General features: G+C 43.5%; 1 protein-coding gene across 4 annotated transcripts in view; it reads right to left on the bottom strand.

The window, feature by feature from the left end:
• Window positions 1-19,650, bottom strand: part of ASXL2 (ASXL transcriptional regulator 2) — a 222,482-nt gene that overhangs the window by 22,873 nt on the left and 179,959 nt on the right. For all 4 annotated transcript variants that reach the window (XM_067550474.1, XM_067550475.1, XM_067550477.1 and 1 more), the window contains 3 exons: window positions 11,341-11,464; window positions 5,422-5,574; window positions 2,877-3,040 (listed from right to left, as the gene is read on the bottom strand). In XM_067550474.1, coding sequence (XP_067406575.1) covers window positions 2,877-3,040; window positions 5,422-5,574; window positions 11,341-11,464 — 441 coding nt within the window. The remainder of the gene's footprint in view (window positions 1-2,876; window positions 3,041-5,421; window positions 5,575-11,340; window positions 11,465-19,650) is intronic.

Below are 19,650 nucleotides of genomic sequence, written 5' to 3'. Positions count from 1 at the left end.
GGGCTGAGGCATGTAACTTAGTTTCATGGCGCCCCTGTGGCTCCAGGCAATTGCCTTTCTTGCCACCCCCAATACCAGCTCTGCACTTGCGACCCCTCTAAAACCCCAGGTTAAGAAACACTGGTGTAGAGGAAGTGAATAAGAAGGTATTATTTGCCCCTTCACATAACACAAGAATCAGAGGTCAATCAATGTAATTAATAGGCAACAGGTTTAAAACAAACACAAAGAAGTACTTGTTCACACAATGCACGGTCAACCTGTGGAACTCATTGCAAGGGGATGTTGTGGAGGCCAAAAGTATAACTGGATTCAAAAAAGAATTAGGTAAGTTCCTGGAGGATGGGTCCATCACTGGCTATTAGCCAAGATGGTCAGGGACACAACCCCATGCTTTATTTGTCATATCGGTCTCTAGGGAGCTTGAAACTGCAAGCAAGAGTTACTCCGGTTTCATTAGTGAAGGCAGTTAATCGTTCCCAGCTCTTGGGACATACCACTAGTGCCAGTACCATAGCCTTCTGTGACTGGTACTCTAGGTTCCCTACCTTACTGATGAGCTTCTTTGAACATTAATGCTGTTCTCTTCCCCCATGTAGCTTAAGCTCTTCCAAAGCCTACCCTCTCAGTCACGAGAGTAGTCAATACTGCAGGTGAGATCATGCACTACTGAGTGGGAGGCAGCAGGCACACATTAATCAGACTGTGCCAACATGGTACCACTTGGCTTCTTCCTTGGAATATGGCTGAATGCTGGGCTGGGCCAGTAGGGAATCTCAAACTCAACGTGGCAAAACCTGAGCTCCTCCCTCCTCTTTCCTTTGCCATCACTATTAACCACAGCTCATCCAGTGTCACCTTTCAGCTCCCCACCACCTCCAGCAGCCAAACTGTAACTAGAACTATGTGAATAACGGATTTTGTTTGCTGTCAACTCTGAAAAATCTTTTTAAAATGTGGTTTTGTGTGAAATGAAACGTTTTGTTTCAATTTTGAGCATTTTGTCTAACTTTTTAAAAAATAAAATTGAAGGAAAAAATAATTGAAACATTTCATTTTGAAAACGTGAAAACAAAATGTTTCAACTTTTTCAAAAATTTTTTTTTTTTTTTTGCTTTTTCCCTGCTGTGATCAATTCAGTGAAACAGACATGAACTTGCAAAGGGTCATAGTGGAGCCTCTATCACTTAGAATTTTTAAAACAAAATTTGATGTTCAAGAAGAATTATGTGGGCAAGTTCTCTGCCCTGTGTTATGCAGGAGGTCATTAGATGATCACAATGCTCCTTTCTGGCCTTAGAATCTATAGAACGTTTCAGCGTCACCACATCTGCATTTTTCTCTGAAAAAAGTTTTCGCTGAAAAATATCACCCAGTGCTAGCTGTAACCATATCATGGGTTCTTTCAATCTAGGGCTGTCAGAGTATTGCAATCACTCTACCCTTCTCATATGGCTAGCTGTCCTGGCATAGAAAAGGGGACCTCAGTATGAAAAAAGTTGAGAACCCGTGCTTTACATCTCTGAAATCCCTTCTTTCCTCTCTCTTGTGCCACACAACCCTTATCCATTCCTGGGTCAAAGCTCATCTCATCTATTCCAACTTCTTCCTCTGTGGACTCTCCATCTTATCTGAGCCCCCTTCAATCTTTACAGAACGCTGCTACTAATGATCATGTTTCTACTTCTCAGTCCATGTCACTCCACTCTCTGCATCAAGTTCAAGCTTTTTGTTATTTGTTTATAAAGTACCTAGCACAATGGGGGTGTAGGCCTCTAAATGCTACCAGAATAAAATATTAAATAATAATATTCATCTTCAGCATCAAGGTCCTGTGGAACTTCACCCATGTTTACATTGCTGCCTTCATTTCCATCTACTCCTCCAACTGCCTACGGACCTGCTAAGCCATCTTCCTTTATGCCTCCTTTGTATCCTTTTCCCCGCTCTACATAATTTGTTAACCTGCTACTCCATATACTTCCCTCTTTTTATGCACTGAATTATCCTCTCCACTTTTTCAGATCCTTTCATAAAACACAGAATTCTTTCAAGAGGTCTTGCATTAATAATCCACAAAACATAACAAATCTGCACCACTTCCAGAGTGGTCCCTCATTCCATGTTCTATAGCTCTAACTTGTATGCCCGGTGTTCCAGTTTAGAACTGACACTTTGGAGTATGGATAACATCTTCCTCTGTGTTGACAAACAGTAAGTTAGTTGACAACTTGTGCCTCTGTCATTGGTTATTGCAGTATATTCATTAACACCTTCTCCCTTCAATGCAAAGCATTGTGCATCTATGCAAGGCTAGAACACTATCCAGCCTCATGTGCCATTTCACCAAACCCAGCAAACAACAGTGCTAACATGAGAGCTATTCAGAAATCCTGAAACCATAAAGGGACTGGGCTAAAGTATAAGAGTTGTTTTAGAGAAGCTCTGGTAGGTACCTCTGCTAAAAGGCTACAGGGATAAAACTGCATTGTAAGATTGGAAAAAAGAGCCTGCACCTAGCATGACCCTTCGGTTACAGCTGAATCCACTATCTGACTATTAGGAATATAGGAATCACCATATTGGACAAAACCAGTGGCTCATCATCTCCGATATCTGCCAATACCCAATGCTACCTTGAAAGTAACACTCCGTGTCTTTTCCAAATAGTGGTGCATGTGGAGGAAAAAATTCCATCCCAGTTTCCAGCAGGCATCTGTTTATGTTCTGAAACTTGAGCTTGGATTGCCCGTATCTCAGTGAATTGGCAATTGATGTGTCTGAAGCCTACATTCATCGTGTGAACAATCCCAGGAGATTCTGTAGGTGGTTACCTGGGAACCCACGTCCTCTCTAGAATAGAATATGTGGCATACCTGCCTGTCCACCTCTGGGAGTAGCAGCAGCAGTCGTTGCTGACAGTCTGTGGGTAAGGCAGAGAATGTGTGCTTATTGATCAGCGCCCGCAGGTTTGTGTTCACTAGGATGGAGTCAGGTGTTTCCACATCAATTTCAGCACATTTCGTCCTCTTCAGCTGCCCTGTAAAGAACCACAGGGGTCTGTGTAACACATCATCTGAGGCAAGAATAAGGGTTCCCCTATCTCTGAGCTGCTCTTCATTTTGCTCATGGTTACATGAAGACATTCATAATGCTGTTTGGATGGCTCATTTTCAAACCCTGGAAGGGAGGGATCAGTAAGTCCCCTGGCTAAGTCAGGTGCAGAGCTAATAACATCTACCTTCTGCCACAAGGATTAGCATTATGTGGTGTCTTGGGGGTTAGAGGGTGATGAGATAATTAAAAACAAAATGTGGGGAACTTCGGGGCTATGAAGGTCTCTCATTGCCAAAGGAAATATTAACCTCTAATATTCTGTTTTGTCCGGGTTTGCCTAACTTGGCTAGGATTCCTGGCTGCCCAAGGTAACAAGATAGCAGAATCTCCCCTGTGCTGGGGTAGGAGTCTCTCACTCAGAGGCTCTCTTAGGAGGATATTCTTTGGCAAGTGCACTTTAATCTTCTATTTTAATCCTATGGCCTGGGGCAGCTTCTTCCTTTGGATTTCTTTCTGGTTAATTTGTATATTGTACTCAGCAAAAGCAGAAGGGATTTAGAAAAAAATCAGCATCATGTACACAGTTTTCAGCAACCAGCTCTGCTTGTGTTGAGACCACAATGCTATACAAAGCAACAGGACTGAAAAATATGGTCTCTTCTTCCCTTTTCCCACATGGTAAAGGTCCTAACCACCAGTACTGCAGTTCTAGTACTAATCCCCATCTACAAAAGTCTCACACGAGCACTGTAATTTCAGACACAGCCTGACCTGGTAGAGCACCCCTCCACTGTATGCCATTTCCTTTGGACTTGTCCTTTATGCATTGCTTGCAATATGCCACTATGTTCTGTGAATTTCAATTAAAAATGTAACATTAACAAAATGCCTAATGGAGAGTCATTCCGTGTTCTGCTTGAGCGTGGGGATGATGATGATTTTAAGGGAAATGTTCCCCACAGCGCAACTCCCATGGACGCTTGTTTAATTTGGGAAAGGTGACTCGCACACTCAGAAGTCATTTAGAAAACTCCTCTGTTTGGTTTGCACTATTCCCCTGACCTGCAGATGGAGTTGGGTCTGGAATACAAAGCAGCTCTCTCCAGTGAGCCATGCTGCAGTCCTCTCACTGGCAAAGTGCTGACACATGCATATATCCAAGGAATCACAGAAGATGAGGGTTCGAAGGTACCTCAGCAGGTATCTAGTCCAACCCCCTGCTGAAAGCAGGACCAACCCCAACTAAATCATCCCAGCCAAAGCTTGTCCACAAACGATAAATGAACATTGCTTTGCCGTATTCTTTTTTTTCCAAATGTTAAATTAAGTGAATTTTAGTGCTGGGCAAGTGCAGTAGCCCTGGATAGTGCTGTCCTTTGTTTATGCCCAGAACAGGTACAGCAAAATCAATCTTCGTCACATGGCCCATCAATGTATCTCAGCCCTGACCTAGAGTGCTCCAGTCTCCATGGCATCCAAGGCAGTCCTTGGCATCTAGGCTGAGGCAAAGAAAGGGATCAATTAGGGCCAACTGTGATGGTGATTTATGTGATGGGGACACCTGTGCACTGGGAACAAGGCCACACCCTCCTGTGTGAGGGTGGTAGTGCTCGAGTGACTGACAAAGCGGCACCGATGGGTTCTTGACAGAGTCATGTTCAGGTATTAGCAGACAAAGGGTGGATTGTCACAACGCAAGATTTTAAGGGGACGTGGAGAGATTGCAGAGGACTCAGAATGGGATATGGATGGAACCTTTCACCTCAAGGCCACTAATTCAGATCAAATCCAACAAAAACTGTTACCGATGGATGGAATTTTTGACCTATGTGAAGTTAGGGGCGAGCACACAGTCCCCCTACTCCCATGGTCTATAGAGGGAATAGTGAGATTTCATTTAAACTCCCAGCATCTGTAAAACAAACCACAAAAAAGAAAGGAGAATTGAGAAACATTTAACTTTAAAAACCTGGCAGGAAACAAGTAGCACACTCAGGCTTGAAGGATGGGGGTTTATTTTTTGTTTTTTAAGGTAATGGAAACACCATAAGTGCTAAAAGGAAAAGGCTGCTTAATAATGAATTCCTCTCGGCCTGTTACACAGAGGATTGTGAATACAGGGGCCAGCAAAGCTCCCCCATGAGAAGAGCCTGGGCAGTGACATGTTTGTGTGTATAGGGTTTGAGTTGTGTGGTGGTTTTATTTTCCCTAATTCATGCTGAAGAGCAGAAGTGGCTTCCAGGATTGGCCAGAAACCATTCCAACACTGGAATTAGCTGGATCTTTTACTTAATTTTCTGCTCTGCTTTTTACTCTGGCATCAGAGCAACAAAATCCTCTTTGTGCAGAAAAAACATCTCTTACTTGCATGCAGTCTGTCAGATCTCTGGAACGGTTTCTTCCCCACGCCTGGCAGGGAGTTCTCAGCTTTAACAGTGGGAGAGGAGCTGGAGGTGGAGTTCTGAGGGCTGCTTGATTGTCCATCTGACTGCCTTCCTTCCCAAGCTGTACAGGAAACTGAAACATTGAAACATTGGCGATCTGCAAACAACAAAGTCTTACCCAAGAGATCTGTGTGGGTGTAACAGAGCATTCTTTAGTATGGGTACCCTAATTCACAACAGTCCCAGGACAAGAAGTTCCACAGGATGGACCCTGAACCTGGTCTACATTAGAAACTTATGTTGCTATAACTCCATCGCTCAAGGGTGTGGAAAATCCACACCCCTGAGTGACAGTTATACTGGCCGAACTCCCAGTTTAGACAGTGCTATGTCAACAGGATGGCTTTTCCCATCAACATATCTACTGCCCCTTGGGGAGACAAAGTACCTACAGCGACAAGAGAAGCTCTTCTGTCAGAGCAGGTAGCATCTTCACTAAACACTACAGCTGTGCCACTGCAGTGTTGTAAGTGTAGACAAGCCCTACATTCTTTTCCTCTCCTTGCACTGATTTTCCAGTCTTCTCGAACCAGTAGGGCCTTCTGGAGCTATCAAATTATCACAGAAGACAGAGAGAGAAAACAGGCTCTCTGATCATCTAAATCTATTCCCCATCCATGCAAACAGTTTATTCTTCATGCATTTTCCAGTCCAGTGATGAGACTGCCAGCACTTCCTTTCAGAGGCTGCTCTGCGAGCTGATGGAGCGCATTGCTAGGCAGTATTTCGTGATACTCAACCTATATTTTCCGTTTCTTCATTTCAACCCATTACTCTTGATTACATTCCCTTAGGTCACTCGCATTCATTCTTTTCCCTCCTTAGTGGTTACACCCTTCATATACTTCAAATTATCATCATGTTCTTCCCTAAAGTCATTGCTTAGCCAAGCTAGTCAGATTTCAGTCTTTTAAAATCTCTTCGTAAATCAATTCCTCCCACTCCTGTCATCTGTGCTGCTCTTCTCAGTTTTTCGACGTTCTTCTTTCTACAACAGTAACATTTTTTTCTGCTCACAGAAAAAGATTGCTGCTCCTGTCTGTGCATTTCTTTCCCCTTTCTCTTCCTCAATAAGGTGAATTAAGACCATTAGCAGTTGTTTTCCTACTACTTTAGATGTATATGTAGTAACAGGCCTGCACTCAACACAGCCAAACGTGCTCCAGTCCCTTGGCAAGAGAAAAGGAACTCAGTAGGACAAAAGATTATGGGTATGTACACACTGACGGCGGCAAAATCGCCACCATCAGATCGATCTATCCAGATCGATTGAGCAGCAGTGAAGACCCACTCAATCGAGCCGCAAGTCAATTCAATTAAACTACCTGCTCAAAAGGCGTAGAACTGTGTCTCATTTCCCGTCGGTTGAGCACAGTGGAGATGGCGTGCTAAAGGAAGTTAGGAAGTCGACAGGAGTTTACTCTGTGTAGCTTGCATAACTCCCGTCAACTGCTGAATTTCCTGGTAAGTGTGTACTAAGCCTAAATCACAAAGTGATTGAACATTATTGATCTCTTACGTCACAGTAACACCAAAACATTTCCCTCAGGATCATACCCTGTTGTATGGAGGAGTCAAACACCCAAGTCTCCGGCCCAGAAATACTGAGGGTCTAATAAGACCAAAGGGTGAGGGAGAGAGCTACTCCTAGGTCACAAGTGAAGTTAGTTTGATGGCCTCAATCACCACTTTGCTGGATGTTTTTTGCTTCTCTCTCTCACTCATACCCTTCCCAATGAGTCTAACTCTGGGCTGGCGAGTAAGAGGTCATGAATGGAATGCTGGATTTAGGGTATCTCCCAGCCAAAATGAAGGGAATTCAGAGAAAAATAACAAAAATGATGAAGGGAGCTGCTCAGTATATCTGGCTAAGAAATGACCAAAGGGGACATGTGGTAACTGTCTGTAATTATTGGTAGGGTGTAAACCTAAAGCAGGGAGGGGATTCTGCAAGCTGTGCAATGCTCTGAAGATTTAAAGTGTTAAGTAATACGGGTGTGGTCCACTTAGCATATTGGACCAAAATTATGCTACTACACTCCAGAATTACGTGGCAAGGCCAGGCATGCTCATCCCCCAGCTTGCTGCCAGAAGCTGGCTGTAAGATGCACTCCATCCCTGGGGACATGAAGCAGGGGCCAGGAGAGGTTTTTCTGCGATTCAGAGCAGGGTAGGAGGGGAGCTGTGAGAAGAAAGATCAAGCTGAAGAGCCAGAGAGCCATTCAGGTTTAAACTGATTAGCAAGAAAAACTCTGTGAATAGTTTTAAATGGCACTGGGCTCCCACCAGCTTGCATGGAAGGCTTTAGGAACCGGCCACACCCTTTCCTACACATAAGTGTAAGATACACAAGATTATCCATGCAAACTACTTCTAGCTCCCTTCTCAGGCATTTCTTCATCTATCCAGGAGTGGTCAGAGGCGTACCCTTCCCCTGGTACTTCCTCTTGCAAGCCTCCCTTATAGCTCCCGTACATGCACGGCACAGCACGTACAAGAAGTGCTTCTGAAACAACCAAGACGTGGTTGACTTCCCTTCCCCTTTGAAGGGTCTTACCTTCAAAGCTGGCTTGGGACTCCTTGAATGCCAACCCAGACAATTACTTCATTATTAAACAACACACAAAGTACATCTGGAAATCTGTAGCCTAGCCTCAACCTTGCATTCATCTGGACAGATGTTACGTAGGACATTCCAGCAGCAATTAAACAGCTAGCCAGGACGTCAGCTGGGTTTGGTTTGGATTCTCTTAGGGTCAATTGAAAAGAGGGAATAAACAAACACACACAGTTAAGCAGGAACAAGCCCAAAAGACAGCCAAACATCAACATTCTCCTTAATTCTACCTGGCCAAGCTGAACCCTAACATTCAGCATGGAACTCCCATGGAGTCCGATCACCAGGCAGATCTGAGAGCCAACAGTTATTCACGTTTATAACTGCTCCCTCTGATCTTCTTTCTGCAGTTAATGTTTCACTCGATTATACTGGCTAGCAGGCTGCAGCAGATGAGTCACTTTTGCAAGAACTGGAATAAGCTTTTGATTTGGGAGTGAAGGTATGTGATTTTGCACTGACCTAATTTGTTTCTCTTCCCTTTTTGTCTGAAGCTACTAGACAGACACTATAATGACAGCTCCAGGTTTGGAGTTAACTGCATTGTAAGTACGTTAGTGTGTGTATATCAGGAGACTCACTGTACTCACAAGAATGGTCATAACCATCTATCCAGTCTAATACCTGCCTGCTGGTGTTCTTCTATGCAACATGTTACGATATCTTGTGATATGTCACAAGGTAAAGTTATAGTTATGCTGGTCTCACATAAGTAACTGTCAAAATTACGAATTTTTTAGTTTTGCTCTTAACTAAAACTAAAACAAACAAGAAAGGAGATTAATCCTTAAAAGTGAATGTTAAATCCTTGCACCTTTATGAAGGACCATTTGCCAATTGTTGGTAGGATTATTTATTCACCCAAACTGATAAAGAATGTTACACTCTCTATGACATTCATAATAATGATCATAAATAATTAATAATAATGCAACTTCAAAGCACTATACAAACATTAATTAAGCATTAATAAATCATATAGACATTAATTAATGTTATGGTTGGGAACCAAGCATTTGGAGCACCATTCAGAGTTTGCAATACTGGGCTTCCCCAAGCCCATCTACACAGCTTTATATTGTGTGCTCCTCCTCTCTCTACAGATCCATCCTACTGCACTCAAGAGGGTGTCACTGAGTCAGAAGGCAAGTGGGAGCATCACTTTCAGGGGTACCAGTAATTGCAATCCCATTCAGGACTTTGCTCTGGTCTTGTCTGCACTACGAATGGTTTACCGGCATAGCTACACCAAGATAGCTATGGAAGCAGAGCCCCCTAATGGAGACACAGTGTAAGTCAACTAAAAGTGTTCTGCTGGCATAGCTAAGCCACTTCCCTGAATGACGATAGCTATGCCAAGAGAACCACTTTCTGTCAGCATAGTTGTGTCTACACTAAGGTTTTTGCCAGCACAGCTACGCTAGCTAGTGGGTGTGATTTGTTAACACCCACAGCTGACATAGCTATGCCAGCAAAACTCTGTAGTGTAGACTGAGCCTCTCTCAACACAAAGCTTAAAGGAGTAGAAATAAAGATTTCAGTGGAAGGGCAGGGACAACACTAAAGAGAGGTGGAAGACAGAGTAACAGCCCTATTCCTGGAGGAAGGGGCTAATAATTGCAGGTAGTACATTACACAACCTCTGGTTACAACTTCTTTTGGTACCATTGAGGGGGTTGCTGGAACTGGGCTTCTGTGCATTGTGTCATCCACAGAAGCTGTGTCATCCTCACACCAAAGCTGTCTCTACTCCCTTCTACCTTTTTCTTTTTAAGAAAGCATTTTGCTTACAAAATGCACCATCCCCGACAAGATGTTCCTGATATGGATTCCCCGATTCAGGCCCTCTGAAATTACTTTGAGAAGGGAGAATTCTGATGTGTAAACTAAGGAAAATATATTAACTAACACATTTTAATTAGCACAGTATCAAACACAATTATGCCCTTAGTGCAGACAAAGGCAAACCTGTGCTTAACAGCATACTAGTTAAAACATAATTCCAGTGGGGAACAGATCCATGGAGATCTGTCCGTGACTCAAGTCTATTTAATATTTTTAGCAATTATCTGGGAAAAGATATACGATCACTGCTGGTAATGTCTGCAGATGACCCAACAATTGGTGGACTGGTAAATAAAAAGAGCAGATCAGTTCTCCTGAGTGATCTGGATCACTTGGTAAGCTGAGTTAATCTGAACAAAGTGCATTTTAATACAGCTAAATGCAAGGATATACATCTTGGAAAAAAAAAATAGGCCCTAGTTACAGGATGGAAAGACTGTATATGCTGGAAAGCGATGCTCTGAAAAGGACATAGGGGTCATAGAGGATAACCAATTGCACATGATCAACCAATTGCACATGACCTCCCAGTGGGATGCTGTGCCTAAGACAGCTAATGCGGTCCTTGGATGCATAAGGGGAGATATTGCGAAGGAGTAAGGATGTGGCATTACCTCTGTATAAGGCATTAGTGAGACTATCACTGAATACTTAGTCCAGTTCTGGTGTCCATGCTTCAGAAAGCGTAAGGAAATTGTAAAGGGTTCAGAAAACAGCCACACGATTGATTCAAGTGCTGGAAAACATGCTTTATAGTGAGAGACTTAGCAGCTACATCTATTTAGCCTATCCAACAGAAGATTACAAGGTGACTTGATCACAGTCTATAAATGCCTACATGGGGAGAAGATTTCTGATAGCAGAGAGCTCTTTAGTCTACCAGACAACAGCACAGTAAGATCCAGTGGATAGAAGCTGAAGCTAGACAAATTCAGACTAGAAATAAGGTGGACGTTTTTAACAGTGAGGGTGATTAACCGTTGGAACATCTTACCAATGGTTGTGGTATATTCTCCAGTACTTGAAGTCTTTAAAGCAAAATTGGATTGCTTTCTAAAAGATATGGTCTAGCTCAATCAGAAGGAATGGGCTTGATACAAGAATTATTAGGTGAAATCCTATGGGCTGTGCAGAGCATCAGTCAAATGATGATAATTGTTCTTTCTGGTCTTAAAATCTTTTTTTTCACCCTGATACAATGCATTTTCCTAGTATAGACAAAGCCAAGAGGACAGAAGCTGGAGCAGGTTAGAAATACAAAGATTCTTCTGGAAAACAGGGACTTCCCTCTCCCTCCCTCTTCCTCTAAACCCAAGGAAAGGCACGTTAGAGAGACATGACAATAAAAGAAAGCCTGGAAATCTAGCTGCCTCGTACCAGGTTTAGCGGGTGTGGAGTCACTGGCTGTCTTCACAGTCTTCAGAAGATGCTGGTTAGAAGACACAGGCATGCCTGCTCTGCATTGCTGCTGCTGCTGCTTCTGTTGCTGTTGCTTCAGGGCCTAGTGAGAGTGGGGAGAAGGACATGACTGATAAAAAATTCAAACCAAGCTTGTAATAACTGCCACACAAAACAGTTTCCTTTACAACAAGTAGTACTTTGTCCTGATAGCACCCTTCCGCCAAGGATTTTAAAGAGCTTCAGAAATGCATACCATGCTTCCAGAGCACTGTCCAATTTAAGGAGAAACATTTTCTACCCTTTGGCTGCATATAAACTGTTCAGATGTAACAACAGGAAAAGGTTTAAGTGGAACAGTTTCTAAGCATCTTAAATGACTGTTTCTTGGAACAGCTATTTCTAGAGAACATGAGAAATAACTATATATATATATATATATATATAAATAAATAGAGCCACTGAATAATAGTGACTACAATATAATTAATCTCAGCTTCCTCGGGGGAGGAATCTTACAAAAAATTGTACAGTGACACTAAACTTCAGTAAGGTGGAATTTTTAAAAATGAGACAGGTAGTCAAAAATTCTAAAATCTAAAGTGAAGAAAGTTAAAATCATTTGAATCTGTATGGAAGCTATTAAAACAACTATAATCAAGTCCTAGAAGGTGTGCATACCCTTAATTAGAAGAGGAAGCAGGATGGCAAGACAGGAAAGTTGGGTTAAATAATAAAGTTCACAAGGTCATTCAAGCCAAAATGGTAACCTTAAAAAAAATGGAAAACTATGCCTTATGAGGCCAACAGAAAGTGGCATAAACTATGGCAGGCCCAATGTAGGATGGAAATTAGGCATGGGATAGAAAGCAACAATGAAAATATTATAATGCCATTATATAAATCAATGGGACACTCTGACTTGGATACCGTGTTGCCTTCTAGTAATCCTGTCTTTAAAAGGATATATCAGATATAGTAGGGGTTCACAGAGAAGAAACACAAATAGAGACCTGGAGAGACTTCTGTACAAGGAACGATCGAAAAGATCGGGAATGTTTAGTTCAGAGGAGACATAAGTCGGGCTACGACAGCGGTACATAAAATAATGACTAGAGCAGAGACGGAGATTAGATGCTTCTATTCACCACTCATAATACAAGACAAGGGGATTGTTTGGTCAATGAAACTGAAATGCAACACATTTAAAACTAGTAAGATGAAGTATTTTCTATGCATAAATAACCTGTGCAACTCACTACCACACTATATAATTGAGGCCAAAAGATAAATGGCATTTAAAAATAAAAGTAATATGACATTTGTAATGATAATGCAGATATCCACAGTTACATTAGACGGGACAAAGTATTTTTAGAATGGCTATAAATCCTTCTGCTTCAGGACAGAAGTCAATCATTGATTGACGGGGGTTAGGAAGAAACTTCTCCTCTGAGCAAATCCTACCATAATTGCCAACAGCAGGTTTTTCTGAATCTTCTTCTAAAACAGCTACTGCCAAGAAGATCCTGGACTAGAGGTAGCACCAACCAGTCTGTTCTTGCAAGTTGCTGGTGTGTATGTATACTACAGTCCTACGTTATTAGGAGATTATTAAAAATGAAAGGGTTCTAAAAATCCAGTTCACTTCTTGGTCTTTATACAATTTATTTGATGCATTTTTCTCAGCTTGGACAGTGTAAACCAATTAACTCAATTTTGTTTTTGTTTGTCATTTTCAGCTTCTGGGTGCTGCAATGTTTGAGCTGCAAACACTTGCTGGGGGGTGAGGATCCAGAGAAAGGAGAGGAATGTTTATTCATTTAAAAAGAGATTTTTTTTTTTTTTAATTCCACACCAACATTTAGATTGGTGTTTGCTCTTGTAAAAGCTCGGTTTTTACATCATCTACATTTTGGGCCCAATCTGAGTTGAAAGCGTCCCTTTAAAGTTACTTTCAAACAATATACCATTCCAGTTAAAAAAGAGTGAAAATGAATTTTCCCCTAATGCTGCTCTGATTCAGGCAGCAGCAAAAAGGTGTTTCAATGCAACAGTGGAAACACTCTGCAAATACCTCCAAAAAATCCGGGTACATTTCCTTAAGGAGTTAAAAATAATTCCACCCTGAAAGCTGATTGCTGTGTCTAGCATGTTGTCTGTATTCCACACAGCGAGTTGAAAACAGCTTGCTGCAGTTTTAAACCATTTCCTGGAAGGATTATTTTCCTTTTATTTCTTTTTGTTTGTCTCCCCCCCATCCCCTTGTTAACTCATTGTTAAATATTACCAGTCTGGATGCATGGCAGTATGCTTCTGAGTAGCATGCACACCAGAGAGCCGATCTGGGAATACTATCGCTTTTCTTCAGGGGGAGAAGCAGCACTGTTGTGCCTCTCCCTCCAACTCCCCACAGTTACAGCACTTAATACATCATCTTCTCAAAGATGCTTCTCAGGGACACAGGGGGAGACAGAGTCCCATATTCCTGGCACCTAGTCAACATATGAGTGCATGTGTTTTTTATTTATTATCTAACACATTTTATTGTTCTCTTTATTCATACACTAAACTAGATTGTGTAAAGAAGAAGGTACATCAAGCAGAGAGTTAGCACAGAGTGTGAATACTGATGCCGGCATCAGGGCTTGTGTAAGTCGCCCCATGAGGATAATGGCCGCCAAGGGGCTACTCTGGCAGACTGGCATCAGCTAGGCTTTGCAGCTTCCTTGCCATGTCCCCCTTTCGTTGGCCACACCACCTATTTGAAGGAGGTTATATTTATTATAAGGAGAAGGTGGTTATATTTATTATGTTGGCCTTTCATCACCTGAGGATTCCACCACGTCAGGGTAATCCTCATGTAGTCAGTTAAGCTGCCTTTATGGTGAACCGGTGGAAAGCGGCTTCATCAGGGACAAGATCTGGCCCAAAGTGTCCTTGCTTTTTGGACCTGAGAGCAGTCTCTGATACCAGTGATTATGAGGTGTTGGGGACACACCGAAAGACAAATTTGCACTTCCACAACTCCATTCTTCACACAGGGAGAACCAAGAGGGTAGCAGAACTACTAGCTGTGGTATGTAACCTATCACTTAAATCAGCTTCTGTACCAGATGTCTGGATACCTAATGTAATGCCAATTTTTTATGGTGATCCTGGCAATTACAGGCCAGTAGGCCTAACTTCAGTACAGTCAAATGGGTTGAAACTATAGTAAGGAACAGAATTATTAGACACGTAGATGAAGATGATTTGTTGAGAAAGAATCAACATGGCTTTTGTAGAAGGAAATCATGCCTCACCCATCATTTAGAATTCTTTGAGAGGCTCAACGAACATGTGGACATGGATGATCCAGGGTGTATATAGTGTACCTGGAGTTTCAGAAAGCCTTTGATAAGGTCCCTCATCAAATGCTCTTAAGCAAAGTAAGTGTTCATGTGAGGAGAGGGACATTCCTCTCCTGGATCAGTGACTGGTTAAAAGATAGGAAACAAAGGGTAGGAATAAATGGTCAGTTTTCAGAATGGAGAGAGGTAAACAGTGGTGTTCCCCAGGGACCTGTAATGCAACCAGTGCTGTTCACATATTCATATATGACCTGGGAAAAGGAGTAAACAGTGAGGTGGCAAAATTTGTAGACTATACAAAATTACTTAAGACAAAATTAATTAAAAAAATTACTTAGTTGAGTCGAAAGCAGATTGCAAAGAGTTACAAAATGCATTACTTTGCATTTATCAACATTGTATTTCATCTGCCATTTGTTGCCCAGTCACCCAGTTTTGTGAGATCCCTTTGGACAGTAATACTCGCATCTGTAATGAAGAGAAGGCATAGATCTTCCTGCCTATGAGGTCCTGTCATTTAGAATCCTTATCCTTGGGGTGGACTTAAATCTGCCCTGCCAGGCTCGGTCATTCACCACAGTTACAACTAGGGAATTTGTGGTCAGATGGGAGTAAAACCCCATAAATCTCTGCATGGGAACAAAATAGTGCGTTTCCAAGCACTTAGTCAAATCTGGCATGCTCCAGAGGGCCTTAGCCAGTTCAAGCAGCACATCACTGATAAGGAGGGTGACTCTCCCGGGGCAGATGGCTGCAGGATATCTATTAATCTGTAGGTATTCTCTTGCAAGAACTCCCCTTGGATATCGAGGGAAGCTGCTATAACGCCACAAAAAGTCTTGGGATGCCTTAAAAGCCTCTAATGCTGAAGGGAAGAATGAGCCAGTCAGCACAGAATCATTCAGAGATGAGGATGAGGCCCTTAATTCACCCAGAGCCAGATCCTGTTCTGACAGACTCAGACGGGATCCCTCTGATGGCTCAGCAGGGAGGACGACAGCCAGTGCCTGGGCCTGCAAGTGGGTCCCCACTGCAGACCTGGCTGGAAATTTCACCTTTGAGTGAAGCGAAGAGCAGGAGCTCCACAATCGAGGCGCGTACCACAGATTCTGCAGAGGCCACTGACATGGATAAAGGTCTTGGTGGCCAATAGGTGCCGGGCTAGGGACCTCTGTCCCAACCACAGATAAGCGCCAATCTCGGTACCCGTAATGGTCCATAAACGGCCCCTGATGCTGGTCAGGTGATGGAGAGCAGGAGGATGATGACCCCAACTCAGACGCCAAGTAGTCTCAGGATCCTGGAGATAAGGGTGGAGTGAGACCAGAGGAAGCGAGTAACTGGTCTAACTTGTCCTTTGCCCAGAACGAGGCAGGAAGCGGCTCTGCCGATGGAATTGAGTGTCGGTATTGAGCATGCTGGTGCTGGAAGTGGTGTTGGTCCCAACATCAGCAGAGGTATCGGAGTGTCTGACGGTACTGATGTCAAGGTCAGTGAAAGCTGCCATCGAAGCATTTGTTTTGCCAATTGCAGCGGTGCTGAGCAGTTTCTTGGTGCCGAGGTCCCCCATACTAATTCTGGGACCAGCCCTGATTTCACAACTTTTGGAAGGGGAACATTGGGGTGTGATGCTGACAGTCCCGAAGGTTCAGCAGCTCATTCAAACAATGGGGCTATAGATGCAGCCCTGGCAAAGTCCTGGACCAAAGAAAAAGTTGGGATGGAGAAGCAGAGGAAGTCTGTAGCTGACTGCTACGGCGACAATGTGAAAACAGTCGGTACTAGCATCTCCCTTGGTACCATACTCAACAGACACCCGGAGGCCAGAACTGGAGTTAATGGTACAGGTTTCTAACCTCTCTACTTGGTACTGGGGAGGGCCATCCCGTGCGCCAGTACCAACTCCGTGACAGTCCATGCTTTTCCTGGGGAGGTAGAAGAGTCACTCTGAGACCTAGACCGGTCTCAATTGTTATTATGCAATGTTTTCCTTCGTGTAATTGATGGGGAATGGCTCCTCTATTTCTTCAGAGAGGCACCTGCTCTGGAACTTATAGCAGCAGTACTCCTGGAACCCAAGGGTGATCTCTGACCCAATGAGGATACAGTACTGAAACACAACTGTTCAAGCAGGTGCTGCATAAGGCGAAGGTCCTGAGCCACCTGAGTCTGTTTCTTAAACAATCTGCAGATTATGCAACGCTCTTCGATGTGGGCCTCACTGTGACAGAGCAAGCACCATGTGCTGTTGAGGATTGTCCCCCCTCCTGAAGGACAATGTTTAAAGCTCGGTGAGAGCATCACAGAGGAAACAAAATACTACAACTAACACTACTCTCACTAAACGAAGGGCACTAGTAGCTATATACAAGGGAAAAAACTAAACTAGTTGACAGGTTGCGAGGTCAAGATCACATAAAGCTCTGACTCCAGCCATGGGCAGTAACAAGGAACAGAGAGAGGGTCAGGGCGGTTCTGTCTCATATAGCTAGGGAAGGGGCTATGGCCATTAGGTGCAAGCGCCAGCACTCTACAGGTACTGCTAGGCAAATTTTTCTAACTTTGGTGCATCAGATGTGTGCACATCTAAGTGGAATACACATCCACATCTGCATCTGCTCCAAGAAGAATAATCAGGTTTGTTCGCTCCTCTAAAGAGACAAAATGCATAACTTATCACTTTAACTGTTGTTGATAACTGATTCAAACACCGCACTGGGTTGGCTGAGAGTAAAAGCGAAAAGTTGATTAACAAAAGGAGATAGTATTTTAAATGATATCAGTAGGAATAAAGTTAGAATGTAAAAATAGAAAAAACAGAAGTAAAAATATGTTTTCTAGTCACTAAGACTGAGCAAACTACAGCCTTGGTTTAAGGTAAGATTCTTACCACACTTTCTTCCAGCAAGATGGCTGACCATGCCCTTAACTCAGGATATCCCACAAAGACCAAAGTACTCAGTTCCTTTGTCTTCATGGGTGCAAGATAACTTGCGGTTCTTTGCCCCCTATTTTATTGTCTAGCGAACCTTTGGAATGGATTCTTCTGAAGGTTACCCCCTATGATGGGCTCTACTCACTACATGAGTGCCTTCTCCTGGCCAGGTGTGGCACAATGGCTTTCTTCCTATATGGCGCACCCTGCCAATGGTCACTCCATCATTACGGTGGTCTCTCTTCCTGTAATTCACAGTGTTCTCTCTTTGCAACTCACTCCTCCCCCTAGGTCATTATATAGTCCTCCCTTCAGGAGTATCAAAGTCTTGCTGGACCAGCTGTCTGGATGGCCCCTCAAACAGTCCTTTGCTGCTTCCCAGTGCCAGGTAGGGGAACCCAGACCATCCCTCCACACTGGGTTCCAGGGACCATGTAACCAGCAGCCTAGGTCTACACAGTCCTCTTCCTTGTTGCAGTTTCCCTGTGATTTTTCCTACCCTGCCTTCACAGGCTCTCTTTCCCCACAACTTCTCTAGGGTTGACTCCTCTTCCAAGGCTTGTCCTTTGTCTGGAAGAAACCTGTATACCTACTCCCAAACTAGTCTGGTTAACACACTTCAGTCCCACATTTCATCCATATTTGTATGATCCCGTGGGCGTTTACAACATAGACACCACACAAGAATATTAATGATCACTCTGTTAGTTTTTCAGAGATACTTTACACGATATGTATCAGACGCAGTTTCTGACTGTAATGGGTTGGGATACACTGAACTGGTCAGGCCATCTGAAACTCTACTAGATATCAGGCAGCCCCTTGTCCTCTGGCACTGGGATGTTCTTAGGTTACAGTGTCACATTGAGAATGTCTACACTTTAATTCAAGGTGTGATTACAGCTCAAGGTATCATGCCCTAGCATAGCTAAAAATATCAGTGCATGTGCAGTGGTGTGGGCTTCTGCGTGTGCTGTACAACACACCCGAGATCCTGGGTACATACTTGTGTTACTGAAGCCTGCGTCACTGCATCCACACTGCTATTTTTAGCTATGCTATTGCAGATGTCTACCCGAGCTGTAGACATACCACAGATTGCTGTGAAGAGGTACCCACAGAACGATGCTGCTCCCTAGAGCAGCCCTCTCTCCCTGAAGTCAGCTGAGCCCTCCCTGGTTAGAAATAAGGGTCCCAGTCTGCTTCCAGTTACCTTACCGTTTCTCGAGCAACATTCTCTGCACAACACCACTCTAATCAGATCCTCTCTTCCCATTGCTCATTCTTCCCAACCCCCAAAGACACGAATCACAGGATATTAAGGTTGAAGGGACCTCAGGAGATCCTCTAGTCCAACTCCTGCTCAAAGCAGGACCAACCCCAACTAAACCATCCCAGCCAGGGCTTTGTCAAGCCGAGCCTTAAAAACCTCTAAGGATGGAGATTCCCCCACCTCCCTAGGTAACCCATGGCAGTACTTCACCAGCCTCCGAGTGTATTTTTTTCCCCCCTAATTTCTAACCTCGATCTCCCCCACTTGAGACCATTGCTCCTAGTTCTGCCATCTACCAGTACTGAGAACAGCCTAGCTCCATCCTCCGTGGAACACACCCCCCGTCAAGTACTTGAAGGCTGCTATCAAATCCCACCTCACTCTTTGTCACGCTGGCCGGATTGGGAGATGGGGCATTTATTATAATATTTAACGTCAGTATGTCAAAATCATAATAATTCATGTGAGATATGCCATGTCAGGTACTGTTAGAAAGGCTATAATGTGCTTAGTAAGATGATGATGTTTATGTTCATGTGTTATATGTGTAATGGAAGATATGGATATGTTTGATATATCTGTATTTCAAATTCTGCTGTGCCGGGCGACACCCCAGACAGGATGGCTGCAGCACTAGCCTGCTTAATGGCCCATTAAGAAATTGACAGGTCCAGGGGATCCAGGGGGAGAAGCCAGGGATATACCTGATGAGTCACCAGGACTTACTC

The sequence above is a fragment of the Emydura macquarii genome, unplaced genomic scaffold, assembly GCF_026122565.2.
Source record: "Emydura macquarii macquarii isolate MOO-44397 ecotype Brisbane River unplaced genomic scaffold, CSIRO-AGI_Emac_v2 contig_1300, whole genome shotgun sequence".
In the NCBI taxonomy this organism is placed as follows: Eukaryota; Metazoa; Chordata; order Testudines; family Chelidae; genus Emydura; species Emydura macquarii.
This window is presented reverse-complemented; position numbering and strand designations above follow the sequence as displayed.